The following is a 21,614-nucleotide window of genomic DNA, read 5'->3' as shown; positions in this document are numbered from 1 at the left end:
CAGGTAGTAGCAAATTTACTGTTTTTTTAAATTCTGGGAACCTAAAAATAAAGGTTAGAGCTGGAGGGATTGATGGAAATAAAACATGTTTACAAAGGCAGAGGGCAGTAACTTCTAGGTGTGGATAGCTATCCTGGGGGATTGTCATTTGCTGGGGAAGCCAGCCAAGCTCCAGTTCCAGCCTGTGGTTTGAAATTTATTCCTTCATGATGTTCCCTCCCACTTCAGTCCTGTGAACTCCATGCTTGGAAGAGCTCTGTGAGCCAAGTCAGGAAGGAGAGGCTGGTTCCCAGAGTGTCAGAGACAGGGCTATCAAGAAGTGTTAGAGAGAGGCCCTCCCCAACTAAATAGAGAGGTAAGTGCCTACAACACAAAGTTCACAGGAACACAATGAGACACTCTGTTGATTAGGGAGACTTTTTAGCCTTCAGGTTATACACAAAAAATGGGGAAAAGCAATAAACTCTTTCAATAATCAGATTAAAAAACAACCTTTGAGATGCTTTTTTAAGAGCCCAAAGTTTAAAAGGGATTATACATTGGAGAATACACTTTTTAAAAATTTTCCCTAGTCGTCTGGCATGCAGACTGTTGATATGACAGCTGAAGTGAGAAAACATCCTTATCAGAAACTGCACATTTAGCTCCTCAGGATAAATACCAAAAGCAGATATACACTGGACTTGCATAGTAAGTATCTAATGCTATCTTTATTAAATAGCAGCTGTCTTTATGAAATCTCTTTCTCAATATATTTTGTCTAGTGAATAGTCAAATAAGGATTTATCATAGTTCATAAAACAAAAGTGATTGGGATTTTTCCCCTTTCTGTTCAATTTTTTCAGCTGGCTGATCCACTTGGTGAAATAGACATTCGTGTAATTAGGTAGCTTTCTGGGTTCAATGAAAGATTAAAATATAATTGCTATTGAAAATCATTTGGCTGTGAAACTCGACTCAAACCAAAAGTAAAACAATATATTTTAGCATGTTTTTTTAAAATTAAAAAAAAATTTTTTTAATGTTTATTTATTTTTGAGACAGAGAAAGACAGAGCATGAACGGGGGAGGGTCAGAGAGAGAGGGAGACAGAGAATGGGAAGCAGGCTCCAGGCTCTGAGCCATCAGCCCAGAGCCCGACTCGGGGGGCTCGAACTAACGGACCGCGAGATCGTGACCTGAGCTGAAGTCAGATGCTTAACCGACTGAGCCACCCAGGTGCCCCGTTTTTTTAAAATTTTAAAACAACAAGCATTGATAGAGAAAGGTAGTCTAATTTATATCTCATTTAATAAAAAAAATTCAGTTTATTTAAGTGGTCCATTCTTCCTAGGATTCTGGAAATTTAACTTTGGAAAACCAATGATCAGTTATGTGTAACAGGCAAGGAGAGAGAATACTGGTATTTATTTTAGTTAAAAAAAATTAAAGCTCTGTTTTATTGATAGTAAGTTAAGATCCCCAGGAATTAAGAGAGAAAATTCTGTTCTGAGAACATCAAATATAACCTGAGTTATAAGATCAGGTTCCTTGGCAATAGTCTGTACATATCTCTTTTTTAATAATAAAGCATGTCCAAGGAGCATGAATGTGGTTCCAGGCTGTTTTCAAAAAGATGCTTTAGCAACCGAGCCTCAACTCTTGTTAGGCCACTTGACCAGTGGTTGTTCTATAGCATTCTTGCAAGGAACATTAGAGAAGGCTCTCCTATAATATGTCTGTTGTTCAGACATCACTAGGAGTGGGAGAATCTATGAAGTTATTTAAAAAAAAATTGTTTCTTTACAGAGACTATATGGCTTAGTTTCTGCAGCTACATAGTACATTTGCTTTATAAAAATCATAGATGGTACTTAAAGTCAGAGAAAGTTCTATGAAGAAACTACACTACAGGTTAATTGAATCACTATATTACAGTATTTGATAACTTTCTGAGGTGGCTAGGGCACTTTATCAATGAGAAAATTGAGGTAGAGAACTCCCTGATTGACTCTCCATAAGTAAAATATTCATCTCCTGATGGGGCATCTTTTACTTCCCCACATTATCTTTAGTTATTATAGTATTTAATTGTAAATTCTTTTAAACATACAAATTTCATTTAACATAGATTTTTTTTAATAGGGCAGCAAGACAGAAAGTCACTCTTCTTTAGAAAAGCAGCATTCAACCTGGTTGAAGCAGGTTATTGTCAGAAGCCCCAGGCACAGTTCATTTCATGCCAGGAGGGTCCATGATTGGGGGAGGTGCAGGAGCAAGTGGAATGAAAGGAAGGCTGGGAAAGGCTGGGCTGGAGCAGCACCAGAAGCTCTGTCTAGAAGAGTCTAGAAGAGTTACCAGTAGTTTGGCTGACTACTGGGGTGTACCAGGGTGCTCTCCCACTACAAATCATCTAGAGGAAATAGTATTCTAACTTTTCTATGCTCATAGGAATAAGGAAAATCTCCAGGGCCAGAATAAAACAAAAGCAAGATCTTAAAGCCCCCAAACCCCAAATGCCATAAAGCTAGAGAAGGGAATCCCACTCGGAAGCTGGTGTCATCCTGACAGCGAGTGCAGCCTCACACTTCAGGGGACACTGGGCCCCGGGCCGAGGCTCCATCAGAGAGCAGAATCTGAAACTGTACAATTAAGTCTGGGGATGCAGGGGAGCAGGAGTGTTTCTGGGTCAGCGCTGCTCTTACATCCTGGAAGAAGCAACACAGATCCTCCTTGGAGGAAAGCATCCTCAAGTAAAGCCCTCAGATCTTTCACAGATTCAGCCAAACAAATGTGAGATCTTGAACGCATAGAAAAGACAGATCACTGCAAAGATGACTTTAGACCATGGGCAGGCTTTTCAACAACAGCACAGGGAGCTGGAAGATGCTGAAGTGTCAAAATGCCGGAAGAAAATAACCGTCAACCTAGAATTGCAAGATGGAAGTTGAAATAAAAACATGTTCTGATAAACGAAAAACTGAAGGAGTTTACCCCCAGCAAGCCTACAGTTAAGGAACTTCTGAATGATCCAAAGGACCCCCCCCTCAAAATGCAAGGTATAACTTCTATAAACTACAAACATACTTATACTCAAAGAAACAGAAGTAAAAAAAATTTTTTTTAATGTTTATTCACTTTTTGAGAGACAGAGACAGGGTGTGAGCAGGGCAGGGGCAGAGAGAAAGGGAGACACAGAATCTGAAGCAGGCTCCAGGCTCTGAGCTGTCAGCACAGAGCCCAATGAGGGGCTTGAACTCACGAACTGTGAGATCATGACCTGAACCAAAGTCGGATGCTTACCCGACTGAGCCACCCAGGTGCCCCCAGAATATTTTTTTAAAGAAAAAAAAGAGAAGGTCTTTTGTTTGGATGTACTTGGAACCTGCTCAGAATAATTTGCTTTCTGCCTCCTCTTTAACATGACCCAGAGAAACAAACCAATCAGAGAAGTGGGGCTGGGCCGTGGCTTGTGGCTTACCACATAGTCCCTTACAACTGGAGAAAGTTGATCATTTAAAAACCTCAACATATTTGACTTGGGGCTGACCAAAACCACAGGATGGTTCAGTACCAGTCCTGGGATGTTGGTTTTAGGTTCTGTGGTTTGCTCTTCATTTGCCTTTTTTTTTCTCCCAGTAAGAGCAGTTTCCTAACAAGGATGTAACTAATGAGAAGAAAAAGATGGATATCATCTATCTTGACAATAAAACAGGGCCAAGAACTAATTTGCACACATCCTTTCCCAAGGTATCTTTGAGCTTAAGACATTTCTCTAGGGAGTAATAGTTCTCACTCATCGAGAGAGTTTATTCCTTCAGCTCTTCTTCTTCTCCCAAATAAATTTTTTAAATATTTACTTATTTAGTGCAAGCAGGGGAGAGGGGCAGAGGGACAGGGAGAGAGAATACTAAGCAGGCTTCATGCTCAGGTTGGAGTCTCATGTGGGGCTTGATCCCACAACCCTGGGATCATGACCTAAGCTAAAATCAAGAGTAGGATGCTCAACCGACTGAGCCACCCAGGCACCCCAAGAATTTCTTTAAAGTACGATGCCCCCATATCATTGTGTGAGAATACTGATGATGCACAAATCGGGCAGGTAGCAAGTTCAGGCAATGCCATGGCAGACTGAAACTTTAATGGTGGGAACTTGACATCCCCATCAAAGTACAACATAAAAATAGCCACTCATTTCATCTACTCATTTCATCTACATCTGTAAGTGTAATACAGTTCTAATATTTGTGAATTCCTACTAATGTACAAAGCATGAGTTTGCTTTCCATTCCACTGTTTATAGAGCTTATGTATATTTTATTCATGAAAATAAGGATGGGTAAGGATTTATTTTAATGAGACTTCTATAAGGTTTAAAAGACCAAACTAAACTTTCATCCCCTGAGACTTTTAAGTATCTGTGGGGATTAGATGAAGATAAATACCACGATGCCACTCAAATGCACATACAGATTTATAAGTTCTTGTTCCACAAGGATGTGCAAGAGTCAGGATGTGATCATGAACACCGGGGCTTTGTTCTCCAAGGGGAAAACCCTGGCCTTTTTATTCTTAAAAAAAATTTTTTAATATGAAATTTATTGTCATATTGGTTTCCATACAACACCCAGTGCTCATCTCAACAGGTGCCCTCCTCAATGCCCATCACCCACTTTCCCCTCCCTCCCAACCCCCATCAACCCTCAGTTTATTCTCAGTTTTTAAGAGTCTCTTATGGTTTGCCTCATTCCCTCTCTGTAACTTTTTTCCCCCTTCCCCTCCCCCACGGTCTTCTGTTAAGTTTCTCAGGATCCACATAAAAGTGAAGACATATGGTATCTATCTTTCTCTGTATGACTTATTTCACTTAGCATAACACTGTCAAGTTCCATCCACGTTGCTACAAAAGGCCATATTTCATTCTTTCTCATTGCCACGTAGTATTCCATTGTACATATAAACCACAATTTCTTTATCCATTCATCAGTTGATGGACATTTAGGCTCTTTCCATAATTTGGCTATTGTTGAGAGTGCTGCTATAAACATTGGGGTACAAGTGCCCAAATGCATCAGCACTCCTGTATCCCTTGGATAAATTCCTAGCAGTGCTATTGCTGGGTCATAGGATCTATTTTTAATTTTTTGAGGAACTTCCACACTGTTTTCCAGAGTGGTTGCACCAGTTTGCATTCCCACTAACAGTGCAAGAAGGTTCCCGTTTCTCCATGTCCTCTCCAGCATCTGTAGTCTCCTGATTTGTTCATTTTAGCCACTCTGACTGGCGTGAGGTGATATCTCAGTGTGGTTTTGATTTGCACTTCCCTGATGAGGAGTGACAAGCATCTTTTCAAGTGCCTGTTGGCCATCTGGATGTCTTCTTTAGAGAAGTGTCTATTCATGTCTTCTGCCCATTTCTTCACTGGATTATTTGTTTTTCGGGTGTGGAGTTTCACAATTGTACCAAGAATCATGAAATACCTAGGAATAAACCTAACCAAAGATGTAAAAGATCTGTATGCTGAAAACTATAGAAAGCTTATGAAGGAAATTGAAGATGATACAAAAAAATGGAAAAACATTCTGTGCTCATGGATTGGAAGAATAAATATTGTTAAAATGTCAATACTACACAAAGCAATCTGCACATTCAGTGCAATCCCAATCAAAATTGCACCAGCATTCTTCTTGAAGCTAGAACAAGCAATCCTAAAATTTGTATGGAGCCACAAAAGACCCTGAATAGCCAAAGTAATATCGAAGAAGAAGACCAAAGTGGGAGGCATCATAATCACAGACTTTAGCCTCTACTACAAAGCTGTAATCATCAAGACAGCATGGTATTGGCACAAAAACAGACACATAGACCAATTGAATAGAATAGAGACTCTATTCTATATAATAGAGAATTGGACCCACAAAAGTATGGCCAACTAATCTTTGACAAAGCAGGAAAGAATATCCAATGGAAAAAAGACAGTCTCTTTAACCAATAGTGCTGGGAGAACTGGACAACAACATGCAGAAGAATGAAACTAGACCACTTTCTTACACCATTCACAAAAATAAACTCAAAATGGAAGAAAATATTTTTTTTTTTACTGAAAGCATGAGAATTGTCTTTTGTGTGGGTCAAGATTCAGGTGCAGAGCAGTCTGAGTTGTGTGCCAGCTAGGTAGAAAGTTTTCTGGGACTCCCAGTCTTGAACCTAGAGACCTTATTGGAAGTTGGGTCCCATTGAAGAGTTCTATGGGAAGCTAGATCTGGGTGTAGCTTCTCCCATGTTGGGGGGAGGCATCCCCTTATTTTAGTTGGCTCACTGCCAAATCTTCTGAACTTCTTAGTTTGCTCTGCTTGTCTTTCTACAATGTAGCTCGTTCCAGAAGTAGAGGGATAGGCAGACATTGGCAGTCTCTTCCAACTTAGCAATTGCAACTGATCTTCCAAGTTGGGCTTTTTACCACCTCATTCCTCTTATTTACATCTGGGAAACTCTAGAATCATTGTCTTCCAGACAGTATGGGTGTGGACAGAGAATATGCCACTGGTATCAGAAGCCAATCTGGAAGCGTGGAGCAGAGAATGAGTGCACTTTCTCCATCAGCTTCTTGGCCCACCTACAGCCACTCCCCTGTATGCCCAGGTCCTCATTCATTGTAAGACTTCAACCAGAGCCCTGTGTGGACTTGGGAGGGAAAGAGAAGCATAGCCTTCCAGGGATCACCTGGCAAGGACCTCAAAGGCTGTCTCACCTTATTATTTCTTCTTGTTGCTTTTCACTTCCCACATGGGGGAACAGCAGGTTAAAACTTAAGAGATTCTGAAGTTACATGTAGCTGGCAGTGCAGCTGATCCCTTCAAGAGGGCAGTCTTAGTTACAGAATAGGCGACAGGGCAGTTCATCTCTAGACATACAGCTGAACACAAACATGAAGATCGTGAAGATGTACTACAGGGGCTTGTCCTTGTAGTTGGCTTTGAAAATCTCAAAATGAATTATCTGCTTACTGCCAAATTCCTTGTCCTTGGGGCAGAGGAGAACTTATTCTCATTCCTCTCCTCAACCTTGGCACTACTAATATTTTGGGTATATAATTCTTAATTGTGGGTGCTGTGCTGTGCATTGTTGGATGTTTAGCAAGTGTGAGCACAGATGTGGACAGATTGGATATATGAACAGAGAGTGGTCAGACCATATATAAAAATAGGAATCTGACCCACCATCTCTGCAGCAACCAGTCGATGAAGTGAAACCACTACCACTGTAACAATTGGCTTCAAATGGTCAGGAGTTAGTAACTGCCAGCTTCTCTAATTTTTGCCCGGGCTTCCGATTTAGGACCAACCAGAGAAAGCCAAATATACTTCCTTAATCTAACATGCAGACCCCCAGCCTCCTTATGCCAACAGCCTCTAATCAAGGAATAGCTTCCTTTTTTTCCACAATAAAGCATTTCAATCCTCTGCCTGCCTTTGAGTCTCTGCCAAATGCAAGTGATGGTGGCTGATCCCCTTGCTATGGTGAGCTCTGAATAAATTAGCCTGTGACATAATAAGTAATATATATATTTGGTTTCTGTCCTTGTTTCCTGGTACGCAAGCTCCTTAAACCTTTAGAATCTTTGAAGTGATGTCTCTTTTTGCATGCTAAAGAGATGACTAGAGGTGAGGGCTCCTAGATAGCCTTGGGATGGAGACTGGTTGACAGGGAAACCAACCAGTGATTAGAGGGTTGGGATTTTCAGCCTTACTCCCTAACCTCCAGGGAGGGGAGAGGAGTTGGAAGAAAATTTAATCACCAATGCCCAATGATTTAATCAATCATGGCTATGTAATGAAGCCTCCACAAAAACCCTAAACAAAGGAGTTAGAGAGCTTCTGGGTTGCCGAACATGTCTAGGTGCTGGGAAGGTGACCCACCCAGAGAGGACAAGGAAGCTCTGCGCCCCTTCCCACATACTTTGCCTGTGCATTTCTTCCATCTGCTGTTCCTGAGTTGTGTCCTTTACAACATGTAATCTAGTAAGTAAATGGTTTCTTGAGTTCTGTGAGCTATTCTAGAAAATTTTAGAAACACAAACAGGGGTGGTGGGAACTTCTAATTGATACCCAGTAATTCAGAAACACAGGTAACAACCTTAACAGCCTAAACTTGACATAGGTGTCTGAAGTGGAGGCAGTCTTCCGGGATGGAGCTCTTACCCTTTGGGGTCTGTGTTATCTCCAGGTAGATGGCATCAGAATTGAATTTTAGGGTACTCAGCTGGTGTGCATAGAAACTGGAGAATTGTTTGGTGTGGGAAAAACCCGCACACATCTGGTGTCAGAGGTGAACTACTAGTGTGAACATAGAAAAATGTAGTTTATTTTTACAGCTTATTCTTCTCATTTGCATGGTCTTCTTATAGGTCCATCCTTTTTGCTTATTACATAGTTCTAATGAGTGAGAAAATATGACTTTGAGGGATTGGACAGAGGACAATTCAATTTTGACTGTATAGAAGTGGAGAGGTCAGAAAGAATGGGATGTTATTTTGAGGTGTGAGGACACCCGGGCCCATAATTAGGGAGTATTTTTAATTGTTGGGGGTGAGGAGAGAGAAGAGATTGAATAGACATATGGACTACTTTGCGTTGTTTCTTCAATGCAATGCTAGCTATTAAAATTAAGAATCCCTTATTTATATTTTCCACCAGCATATTTAAACTATTCCCGCATAAAATATCTCATTTGACCCTCAAAAAACTTCATGAGGTAGTCACAACATTCGCTTTCATCCCAATTTTGAGTAAAATTTTATCCTTGTTTGATGAGACCAGCTCCAGAGGAGTTAGGGCACCTGCATGTGGTTACAAAGTTGTCAAGCAGCAGGGCACAGAGCAGGGGCTGGTCCAGGCTTCCCAGTCCTCCCGAAGCACTTGACTTACCACTCAGCTACTCCCCACATCCCCACAATCCTAAGAATCTTATTCCTGGGTATCTGTACCCCACAAAGCCTCATACCTTCATGTGTAGAGCAAATGACCATCAGTTCTTGGCTAGAATCTCCAGACCGCCTTACAGGAATCAAAAGTTCTCCAACATGCTCCTCTATTTTGTATTCTGCCTCTGGAATATAAACTGTTGATTCTAGAAAAGATGGTAGAAGACTCTTTAGCAAGACTGCAGTTGGATTGGTGATACTGGTGATATTGTAACCTGAGTAGAAATATACATAGTCTTTGCCCCCTATATTTCTCCAACACAAATGACTACATGAAATAGAGTGGGAATAGGAAATGTTTATTATTAAGTGGAGCTGGAGAGGCAGCGCAATTGGGTTTAGGAGGCTTTTGAAAGGTTAAAAAAGGAAAGCTAGCACTAAAATGGAAAGGAAAATCTTGCAGAAATTGTGTCTTGGTTTTTTTTTTTTTTGAGGTCAAATTTTAGGTCTTTTATATAGAGATCACACATTTCTGCCCTTACTTTATTTTTATTGCTTATTTTTTTAAAAGCTTTTAATGGTCAGGTAATCTAATTCATTAATGCAGAAAAATTTTTTCCCTGCTTTATTCAACAAAAATTTTATTCAACACTTATTGGACAGATATTGTGTGGAAGAACCTGGCCAGTTAATATTTTGAGAAAAATAAGTTGCTGGTCCTATCCTTAATTTTTTTTTAATCAGGCTTTTTATTTTAATTATAGTTAATATGCTCATATCCTTATTTTTAAAAATAATATTCTCACTTAAATTTACTGAGCTGTGTCCAGTGTGTGCACCTGCATGCAGGCACATGTGTGTGTATTTATGCATGTATACACCTTACCAGAATATTCACTGAAATATGAATATTGGTCATCTCTTGTTGATGGAATTGTGTGTACTATTTTTCTTTGGGCTTTTCAATGTTTTCCAGGGCTTTTCATTAAGCATGCACACTGTATAATTAAATACGTGTGTTTGTTTAAAATTTTTAAAAATATTTATTTTTGAGAGACAGAGAAAGACAGAGTGTGAGTGGGTGAGGGGCAGAGAGACAGGGAGACACAGAATCTAAAGCAGAGTCCAGGCTCTGAACTGTCAGCACAGAGCCCAACGTGGGGCTTGAACTCACGAGCTATGAGTTTTGACCTGAGCCAAAGTTGGCTGTCCAACCAACTGAGCCACCCAGGCACCACTTTATGTGTGTTTGTTGTAAAAATATAAAAATTTAAAGTGGGTTGTTCCTACTCACAGCGTCAAGTGGACAACTGAAGTAACTATCTGGATCAAACCATATTTAACTTCTTCAGTTCTTTCCTTCATAACATATATACGCATAGAATCTTCCTCTTGAAAGCAAGAAGGGAAAATATTGTACACTATACTTTCTTCTTTTGGAACTATTACTAAGTGAAAACCCAGAATTCAATGTTGAATTGTGTAGTTAATTATGGGTTAATTTTTTTCTTCTTTATTTTGCTGCCTAAATTAGTTTCAACAGTTACTACCTCCAAGTAAATATTGGTCCTGAGTTACAGAGGAAGAAGACAAGTGATAATTTTCTTTCTTCCATTTTACCCTCCAATGGTAGTCTACTGTCTTCACATACCTTGATTCAAAAAGCTGGCATAATGGAAGAAGTTAAAAGTAAGCTAAATTTATTGATGTCATGTGAAAAAACTTGGAAAAATACATTAATGTTGGGTTATTCAGATATGTTCTCTATTTTCACACTTTGAAAAGGCTACTCCTTTCTATCCATGCCAAATCTTATTTATTCTTCAAGACTCAGCTCAAACCCTCCCTCCTCCAGGAGGTTTAACCGCTTAGGACTATGATGTTCTCTCTACTTTCTCACCTCAGAACTCTTACTGCTTTAGCCATGTATCTTAACATTTGGCTTTCATAGTTGATTCATGTGTCTAAGTGTTGTTATCAATAAAACTGATAAGATTGGGTATTGGGGCAATGTTTTCTATTTTTTCACTGGGTGATAGGGCAATGTTTTCTACTTTTGTCTGCCAAAATGCAAAGTGTATAGAATAATATTTCCCAAATTGTGTTTCAAGAAAACTATAACCAAGAGATTTTAAAGGATTTTCCGTAAGGACAATAAATTTTTTAAAAAGTCCATGGTCTAGTTTGGGAAAACCGGTTAAACAAAGTTAAACAGGTTTCTTTACAGGTGAGTGTTTTAGAAACATTAATATGCTAGCATGAATTATGATGCTTCAAAGGAAGGAAGATATTTGAAACAGTTTCTAGATTTCTTTGGTCCATAGAAATCTTTCTGACCCTGTTGTAGAAATTCTATTATACTACTGTTCTCTGTTATGCATTTTGGGACATACTAATACAGAGGACTCTCCATGCATTCTTGTGAATTTAACTCAGACTTATGCCCTGGTAGTAAGTCATGCAATTCTAGGTGACACCTGAATTCTTTCAACTACTGTGATAATCAATGTGTCTAATTAAAATTCAGAGATGAATTTTAAAACCTCCCTTTAAGGAGTATTCTTCTTTTACAAAAAGGGGCAGGAAGTAGCACAATTATTAGTTAAAACTTTTCTTCCCCTTTCTCTTGGGAGATATTTGTTGTATGAACGAACAAATAAATGAATAAAATGAATCTGTGAATTCAAGAATATGATACACAACTATAACAGAACTTTTTGGAACACAGACTAAAACCAAGTTGACTGCTCCCAGAAGCCACATCTAGGGCAAGGGATATCTAAAGTGCCCCTCTGATCTGGTGGGGAGCTCCCAGAAAATTGTGAGAAGATAGTGGGCCTGGAATGACCCCTGAGAATTAGCCATCTGGGGGCAAGGCTGTGCCCTACTGAGTGTGTAGAAAGTTAACTACAAGGTCTTGTGCATATTCTAAACGGATGCTGGTAAAGTCATGTCTATTTCAATAATTTCTATTTCTATTTCTTTAAAAATACCTTAAGAGGCAAAGGAAAAATTACTGCCTTTAAGTGATCTACTTAGCTTTAAATCCTAAATGGTATGAACACATTCAGTGGCTTATGGAGTCCGAGGGAGGAGGTATAATGCCTGCAATGGACACAGGAGCATGTACTGGTTGATAAATCATATCAAGAGAAACCACGTACCATCTCCAGGGTCTACAATTTCAACAGTTGCCATTTCCGGAAACTCCAGTGCAGCCATGACAGGGTTCAACAGAATGATCTGGAAGGTCTCCGAAGCCTCATATTTATTGTCAGACATAATTCTCACTCTCCACTTGGCTGTAGTCTGTCCAGGACTGAATTGGACATGTTTCTGGGACTTTCCTTTAAAATCTTTATCTTTCTTTGCAGTTTCATCTTTGGTTACAATGCCTAAATAGGAATTGGGAGACCATTAATGTAAAGCCAAGTGACTGAAGAAATATTCTTCTTTCAAAGAAGATTCTTTTGTTGTTGAAAAACAGATAACATGGAAATTACTTCTTTTAATGTTCCCAAGAGACATTTATAAACTATACTTATTGGCTAAGAGTATTTGTAAGTAGAAGTACAGGGAAGTGAGAGGAAAGCAGGGAAGGAGGAGTGACAAAAAGAGAGAACAGTCTTCAACTTATTTATTTTACAAATATTTATTGAGGGCATCTGATGTGCCAAACTCTACCAGGTGCTTATCAGAGATGAGTACAAAACTGTCTTAGCTTCCAGAGAGTTCAGAGTCTAAAAAAGAAGCCACTAGAATGTGTGTGCACCATATGGAGGTGGAGATCTTCGGCCGTTTTGTTCACTGATGCACTGCTGGTGATTACAACAGTGCCTGGCATGTAATAAGTATTCCATGAATATTTATTGAGTGAATATTTTGTATCTAATAATTTTAATAATTTTCATTAATTAAATTAATTTTTTTTCTCATGCAGATCTTTACTCCTCGTGGCTTGATTCCTTATGTATCTAGCGATTTATGATTGTAAGAGAATTGTGAGTAATTTTCCAGACACATAGGGTGCTGTTGGTGAAAATGGAGAGAAGGGGATAGATCTGAGGTCTGTGAGGAAATAGGAAATCAGAGACTCACTGAAGAAACTGAACACCAGCAACACAGTGTTAAAGTACTCAATGTGAGGTACGAGGGTAAAAGGTGCTACTCTATCCAGGCTGAATAGAGCCTCCCCACACCACAAAATGTTCAAGCAGTATTCTAGATTGTTTGGTTTGATTCCAACATCCCAAAGAAAGCCTAATGCAGCAAGAATACCTACACCTCATCACTTTAGTTCTCATTATAAGGTGAAGACTCTGTAGTTGTTCTAGTGTATGAAATTGAATATTATGACTTGACACCAGCTATTGTGGAAAGCTTTACATAAAATGAGCTGAATAACTCCTTTTGCCCTTTCCTCTGACTCATTCTCAGAGAATCTGGTATCTTTTCAAAGACACCCACATCTATAGAGTGTGAGAATAATTTCCAAGGTAAGAGAGCTTGTGTTGACTTTTAAAAACTGTTGAAGAAAGCTTGCATCAATACTAGTTTGGTAACCAAGAATGAATGCTCAATATTTAGGAAGAGCCTCCTCTGGCCACATGTTGGAATTGGAGAAAATAAGAAGAGGGAGTGTCTGTTGTCCTTAGCCACAGCTTAAGCAGAGGTAGGGGGTACTGCTGTATAAATTGAATAGGAACATGACTACTTAATATTTGGTGAGCACTCTGTGTGACGTGCTAAGAATGCAATGCTGAGGTACAGCCACCACTACCCTTTAAGAGGTTTAGAAGACGGGGTGGCCTGGGTGGCTCAGTCGGTTGAGCATCTGCTCTTGATTTTGGCTCAGGTCATGATCTCATAGTTTGTGAGTTTGAGCCCCACATCGGGATCTGCATTGACAGTGCAGAGCCTGCTTGGGATTCTTTCTCTCTCTCCCTTTCTCTGACCTTCCCCTCCTCTCAAAAATAAATAAATTATAAAAAAAAAGAGGTTTACAAGGGAAGATAAACAAGTGATTTCAATTCTGTTTGATTTTGAGTGCCATGATATAATAATGATATTTAACATTTATTAAGTATTTAATGTGTGCCAGGGACTATGTTAGATTGAATTACACACATCATATTTAATCTACGAATCTTGAGATGGATATTTTACAGATAAAGACATTGAAGGTCATTAAAGCATCACAAAAAACAATATGTATCAGAGCAGGAATTCAAACCCCACAGTTGGTTTGTTTTGTTTTGCTTTGTCTTGTTTTCTTCTAGCTCCTTCACTTTGACTGCCAGCCCCAGCATGGGTGAAGGGATTAGATGGACTTCTTGCAGCACTAAGGTTCCCTACTTTGGTGTTGATGTGGTTTTAAGTAGTGTTTTGTAGGACAGAAGAGTTGACTGTATGTAGTTTACTTAACAATACATGGGTGACTACCATATGCCCCATGCTGTTTTCAGAATTACCCAGGATGTAGTACCTGCCCTAGTGGAGCTGGAAATCTACTGAGGAAGACAGACAGTGGACAGATGGACATATGAGGCATGCCAGGGATGGTCCATGTAGAATAAAGCAGGACATGGGGATAGCACCTGTGTAGGGGCTGGTTCAGATAGGGAGGCTGGGGACATCTCTCTGAAGAGTTTACTCTATAACCATCCAAATGGTTCTGGGCAGATAGATGAGTTTTTTCCTTAGGCAGGATATGAAAATACTTCTTGACATACTAACCCCAATCTTGTGCCTATGAGAAATCCCTGAGATAAAGAATTATAAAGACAGAACCCTAAAAGAAAAAGGAGGCATATTTCACCTGAAGTTCCTGCAGTAAGTTCTACTGTGTGTTGAGAAAGTAACCCGCAGCATAGACTAAGGCTGAGGACCACCCAGAAATCAGAGTGTTCTTATGCTGACCTCTTTTCCTGGGGGAACAGTCTGATCCCAGAGCCTCAGGCCTGGAGAGGAGACTAGGGAAAAGCTTGTCTTTTCTTAATTGCCTGTTCTCAGCCGTGTCCTTCCTGGCTTCTCTCCAAATAGTTTTGATATGTTGGCAGGTCTCTCGATTCCGAATGTCTGGGAAACTCAGGAAGCTCATTTGTAAAATGAAGATAACACACTCCTATCTGTCTTGTCAATAGTTAGCGAAAAATAAAGACAAAATGATCTCTGAAAGTTTTGGCAGCTACAGATATTATAAAAATCTAATGCATTATTACAAAAATTATTGTTAATAATTAATGATGATAATGACATGTATTATGTAGTCATTATATATCTGTTTACCCCAAGTTGTAGAACATAGAAAAATTTGATGCTGTACATGTTTTGGAGGAATTTATAATCTAATAGCAGGGTGAAAACAATTATATATAATCAAAAGAATACAACAAAACATAATAATTACCATGTACTCACAAATAATTGTTCAAAAGAAATAGCTGGAACTAAGCATAATCATGTATTATATGCTTAAAAACAACTTGAAAAGAAACTGAGTGACTTGGGGATTGTGATATGTAGCTATGAAATTTTCCTGGCATCTTCTGGGTTGGAAAGAGAAATAATGTAACCTTCCAGGAAAGTCCCAACAGGAGGAGGAGGATGAAAAGTTGGAGTGTATATTTAAGCCCATAACTCACATTGAGTAAAAACTATGGCACCATTCCATACATTTTCTTTAGAAGTTTCCCCAAATCGGTTGCTGATTCTCTTCCAATCTGTTCTCTCATAATTGTTTCCAAGCTTAGATGTCATGTTTCTGTTACCTATTACCATCAACCAATCCAAATTTACTCACTGATAAAGGATGTTTCTTCAAGATACCCTCTGCGCGTGAGGGTCACTTCTAAGAACGTGGAGTCTTCATCCACAATGTAGTATTCTTTCTCCAGAGAAATCCAAGCCCAGTTCAGATGGAAAGGTTGATGTGTTAGCTTATTTCCTCCTGCAATTGGTAAGGGTAAAGGAGAAGTTGGATGACAGTGAGAGAATTAGATAGAAAAATCATCTAATGCAGGGTTTGCATTTTGCTTCTAAAGCCAAGGGTTTCAAAATACATGCTCCTTTTTTATAGAGAAAGAAGTGCTTCGCTTTTCTAGAGAATGTCATGAGCCCTATGTGAGGCCCTGTTCCCCCTGCTTAATGCAGGATTATTAACCTGAGTCTATTCCTAAAAGGTCTTACACATTAGGGTTCCAAAGAACCAAAGCTTGGTAGTTTTAAATTTCACTCATATTCAACACTCCCATCTTTTGCTCACTGTTTCCTTTGTTTGCTTCCTTTCTCCCCTCATTTTCTTTCTCTGCCTTCTGATATACTCTTTTGTATTGTTTATATATCCATTTGCTCTCACAATAGGCTACAATTTCCCCGAACACAGTGCCCACATTATATTTCCTTATTTTATTACTGTGAGGATCTGGTATGATGTCTTGAACTCAGATTCTTTTTTTCTTCTTATTTTTTCTTAATGTTTATTTATTTTTGAGAGAAAGAGAGAGAGAGACTGAGAGAGACAGACCATGAGCAGGGGAGGGGCAGAGAGAGAGGGAGACACAGAATCTGAAGTAGGTTCCAGGCTCTGAGCTGTCAACACAGAGCCTAATGAGGGGCTCAAACTCACAAACTGCGAGACCATGACCTGAGCTGACGTCGGATGCTTAACAGAATGAGCCACCCAGGCACCTGAACTCAGATTCTTACTGTTTAAAAACTGTCCAAGTGGACTGTAAGAGACAAGGATATAGGGGGTCTATCTTATTTCCTCTTGTCCATACTGGGTCACAGGCTTCTTTGATGATGATTAACCTGGCTCCATATTGAGCCTGTGCAATGTGTGTGGATTGGAAGAAAGAGCAGGTTTCCCTCCACTGGAGAGCCATTGTTACAAATAATCACTTGTAAAAGGATGTTGAAATAGGACTCTCTAGGCCTCAGTTGAAACTGAGGCACCAATATAATAGATATGAGCTAACAAAGTGAGTATAGGCAGACTACCACCTACAAAGTTTACAACAGAAAGCTTTACTAACCAGTTCCACAACTACTAAACCCCTAAATCAGATCGAGCATATCATAAAAAGGCAACATGTAGAACAAGAATGGAGGATTTGTAAAGAGAGTACTTTAGAAAAAGCTGATGGGCATCTCTACCATCACCCAAGTAGGGTGTGGGCAAGGAGTAGAGCTACATTCTTCACCTCCAGCCCAGGGAGAGTGGGCTTCAATGAACCTGTTAGAGAGCTGACATGTCCTTCATGTGACTGATGCATTACCAAAAAAGTTCATGTGGCTTTGGCAGGGTAGGGAGAGTGGAGAGGCCTGCTTTTGGGAAGTAATTAAGTACCATGAAGACTGGGACAAGGAGACATGCGTGTGGGCCGGAGGTGGGTCATCTGCCCAACAGAACCTGTCGAGGAGGCAATGCAATCCCAGTGGGAAGCTGGAAGCTGACCACCAGATCCCTGTCAACTGCAGAAACGGTGAAAGATGAGGAACTGCATGTTCCATAGTCAGGACTCTTTAAGGGACTCATGAAAACACCAACTGAAGAAAGAGTCGCTGTTAAATAGTTGCCATCCAGGGGCCCCAACATCGGATGCAACAATACTTGCCACACCAGACTATGCTCTGTCCCCCATCTCCCCTCTCTCTGGGGCTAGCCGAAGGATCAAAGCTTTGCTAGGAAGCCAGGAGAACATGAACATGGGAAGAGCAGAAGATGGCCTCTGCCCTCCCCCCTTGTCCCAGCTCTGGCTAATAGCTGCAGAGAAGGCATAACACAGAACAAGTTCTGATTTAATTATTGCTTCGGGCTGTGAATTCTAATGACCAGACTGACACTGTGTTTTTGATTTAATATGGCTGTAAGATGTTTTTATCTGAGAGTGATTAGAAAAGTTGTGTGACTGCCAAGTATCCATTGTAGGAGGAAGGGAAGAACCTTTCCTCCCAGCACCACCACTGAAAAAAAATGTTAAAAGAACATACAGCTAAAATCATAATTTGGTTACATCACAAGTTGTGCTCATTTGGTGCACCAGGAACGCACTGATATATAAATGCAAGGTAAATGCACCTGCTGAATTTCATGTTTATGATCCATCTATCTTCTCTTTAAAGAACATTATTGATATTACTGTGGATATTTTAATAAGTACAGAAAAGTGTAAGACAAATATACCAGAAATCCTTTTATGTTATTTAAAGATATGATACTGGTCTTGTTTCTAGTTTGAAACCACTTAAATTCATCAAGTATGTAGTTTTGTTTTGATTTTGAAATCATGAGTCAAAATAATACTTTAAGTTTACTCTTTTTTGAAGTTCTGTCATATAAGCTTTAGTTTGTTCTGATAACCATACTACAGAGTAGGACAAATATTAGTCTCATTGTATATCTAGGCAAGTAGTTTCAGGACAATAAAGTAACTGGGCCAGGTCTGTGCAGGGTAGTGGCAAGGTCTTGTCTGGACTGCAGACTTCTAGTCCTGTGCTCTGGTTTTGACTCTGAGTGCCACTCCTATGATTAATGCTCCTGGATCAATGCAACTCAAATGCTTCAAAAGGGAAATGGGCAAGGAGCACCTGGGTGGCTCAGTCAGTTGAGCGTCCAACTTCAGCTCAGGTCATAATCTCACAGTTGGTGAGTTTGAGCCCCATGTTGGGCTCTCTGCTGTTAGCACAGAGCCCACTTCAGATCCTCTGTCTCCCTCTCTCTCTGCCCTTTCCCCACTTGTTCTCTATCAAAAATAATAAATAAACATTTTTTAAAAAATGGAAATGGGCAAAATCTATTGCAAACAAGATTCTCCGAATCAAAATATCCATGATGAAAAAGGATCAACAAGTAGAGACAAAAATATTTTCACATCCCAAATGTATATGATATGGATTTCTCAAAAAACGGGGTCTGAAAATCTTTAGACTCTAGCAGCTACCCTAAGTTTCTGCCCCCTAGATCCACATGGCTTCTTGTTAAGACTTCTCTCTGGGTGTTTGCTTCATTCTGTATTCTCTGAATACCAGCTAGCTTTCTCCACTTGTCCATGCATGTATCCTGCGTGTCCCCCATGTATCCTGATTTGCTTATCTTTATTTCACATGACCAGCAGAGATAGATTAGCCTCATGGCATTTCAATGGTCAAGCTTGGGTGTGGGTAGCTGTGGTGTTATTAGGTGTGGCCTGGCTGCAGTGTGAGGTTGAGGAGGAAGGCAGTTCTTAGTGAAAAGCGCTCGAAGATTTAGATATCTAAATGGTATTTGTGTCCTAACATCAGGATGCAAAAACTAGGTGAAAATAGTAGAGGGCCCTTTTACATTCTTGTCACCAATAGTTTTTCTGTACTCAGATTCTTAAAATAAAATGTACAGATAATCCCAAGAAGCAGCCACATGGCACAGAAACAGCAGGGATTTTGGATATCGTGTCAAGTGACCACTCTGCTACTAATTAGCTATATGGACTCAGAAAAGTTACCAAGTACCATTGAATTATAGATTCCTTGCCTGTTAAATGAGCATGATAACAATAACAATGACAGGAATAATATCTTCCTCAGAGCTGTAAGGATTACCCGGGATAGTAAAGGTAAAAATGACGACGAATGATGCCTGGCACACAGTAGGCACTCAAAGAAAGTGGTCACATTAAGGTTATACTGACTTCGATGCACATAATTTAATGGAGAAGCAGGAGAAAATAAGTACAAATCAGTACTTTTAAATGTATAAATCAGTTAGGTACAGAAGACCATTTGTTTGCTCATTTACACATCCTATAAATAATTACTTTAAATTCTAACCAATCAGCAAACACAGTGCTAAGATTTGTGCTAAGTGTTGTGGATCAAAAGACATGCAAGTGATAAAGTTAATTTGTATATCAGGACCCACAAAATGGACCAGTGGCCCAGTCCATGTCACAAAATCTAAACCTAAGTCAGCCTGTGCTTACTGGAAACTCCTGTCAAGGAAACTCAACATACAAGCCTCCAACTCAACTTTGGCTACTCAAATACTTCAAAAGGGAAATGTGAGCCTTATAAGGAAATCCCCAGCCTCCCAGCCAACCATGCACTGTTTCCGGGCTGCCTCTTCTAATGCTCTATGAGACTTGCCCTCGCGCCCAAATCCTGTGGGAAGTGTTCCATTGCTTGTGAGGCACTGCCTCCCCCAGTCCATGAATGGCCTTCTCTTGAATAAAGGATATCAAACTGGTTGCTCAATTGTATTATTTTTGTCACTTGACACAAGGTATAATTTCTTCAGAGAGGGTGTGGACAGATTTCATGAGACAGTAAGGGCCTAAGCATTGGGCGGTGATAGTGGAGAAGAAATGGACAGTTTAGAGAGAATAAAGGAGAATTGACAGGTTTGGGGGATGAGAAGCCAGAACACGTGAGGAAGGCTGTCAGAGAGGGACTCTGAGCTTAAATCGGGCAGCTGGAGGAATTGTGTAATATGAGCAGACATAGAGAAGTTAGGAGGGGAAGACAACTTGGGAGTTTAATTTCAGATTTGGCTTTGAAGGGATGATAAGAAGTCCAAAGGAAAAGTTCATCAGTTATTTTGGATACTTGGAGATTTGGGAAAAAGTTTCAGGAACGGACAAAGGCAAGAAATGTATATTTGGGTGTACTGTAATACAGGGAGTCTCTGAGAGGGAGTTTTAAAGTCCAGTTTTTCAAAATAACAATAAAGAGCTAAATATATATTATAAAATTTTTATAATTAAAAAAATTTTTTTTACATTTATTTTTACATTTTTGAGAGACAGAGACAGAGACAGAACACAAGTGGGGGAGGGGCAGAGAGACGAGACGCAGAATCCAAAGCAGGCTCCAGGATCGAGCTGTCAGCACAGAGCCCGATGCAGGGCTCGAACTCACAAACTGTGAGATCGTGACCTGAGCCGAAGTCAACCGACTGAGCCACCCAAGCGCCCCAGTTTTTTAAAAAAATTTTTAATGTTTATTTATTTTTGAGATTTTGAGAGAGAGAGAGAGAGAGAGAGAGAGAGAGAGATGTGTAGAGTACGAGCGGGGGAGAGACAGACAGACACAGAATCCAAAGCAGGCTCCAGGCTCCGAGCTGTCAGCACATAGCCTGACGCAAGGCTGGAACCCAAGGACTGAGAGATCATAGCTTGAGCCGAAGTCGGATGCTTAACTGACTGAGCCACCCAGGCTCCCCCCAGGCACCCCAATTTTTGTAATTTTTTTGTTTATTTATTTGAGAGAGACAGAGAGAGTCCAAGATGGGGAGGGACAGAGAGAGGAGAGAGAGAATCCCAAGCAAGCTCTGAAGAGTCAGGGTGGAGCCCGATGTGGAGCTAGAACTCATGAAACTGTGAGATCATAACCTAAGCCGAAATCAAGAGTCAGATGCTTAACTGACTGAGCCACCCAGATGCTCCTATATTATACAATTTTTGTACTTTGTCAGACACTGCCTCTTAGACACTGTCTTTAGAGTAGTATGATCCTGGCTGAGCACCTGACATCAGACATCCTGGGCCTTGAAGAAGCTGATTCAGGCATTGCCCTTTTCTACTCTCAGACCGGTTGGTCCCTGGACTTTGAAACAGGAGCCAAGCCAGGAGGCAATGTGGAGGAAAGGACTTGGTCTCTACCAGTCACCTTGACTTGCATGTGTGGCTCTGACTTAGTCTCTCCTATTGGTTGGCTATGCACCATCACTTGCTGG

The 21,614-nt window shown here is 40.1% G+C and overlaps 1 protein-coding gene across 1 annotated transcript in view; it reads right to left on the bottom strand.

Annotated features, from left to right (window-relative positions):
• FREM3 (FRAS1 related extracellular matrix 3) overlaps positions 1-21,614 on the bottom strand; it is a 90,950-nt gene that overhangs the window by 17,450 nt on the left and 51,886 nt on the right. The window contains exons 3-5 of the mRNA XM_007091774.3: positions 15,705-15,851; positions 12,067-12,297; positions 8,983-9,108 (exon numbers count right to left, since the gene is read on the bottom strand). Of these exons, the coding sequence (XP_007091836.2) occupies positions 8,983-9,108; positions 12,067-12,297; positions 15,705-15,851 (504 nt within the window). The remainder of the gene's footprint in view (positions 1-8,982; positions 9,109-12,066; positions 12,298-15,704; positions 15,852-21,614) is intronic.

The sequence above is a fragment of the Panthera tigris genome, chromosome B1 (genome assembly GCF_018350195.1).
Source record: "Panthera tigris isolate Pti1 chromosome B1, P.tigris_Pti1_mat1.1, whole genome shotgun sequence".
NCBI classification, from domain to species: Eukaryota; Metazoa; Chordata; class Mammalia; order Carnivora; family Felidae; genus Panthera; species Panthera tigris.
Note: the sequence above shows the minus strand (reverse complement) of the source record. Positions and strands in the feature narration are given on the sequence as shown.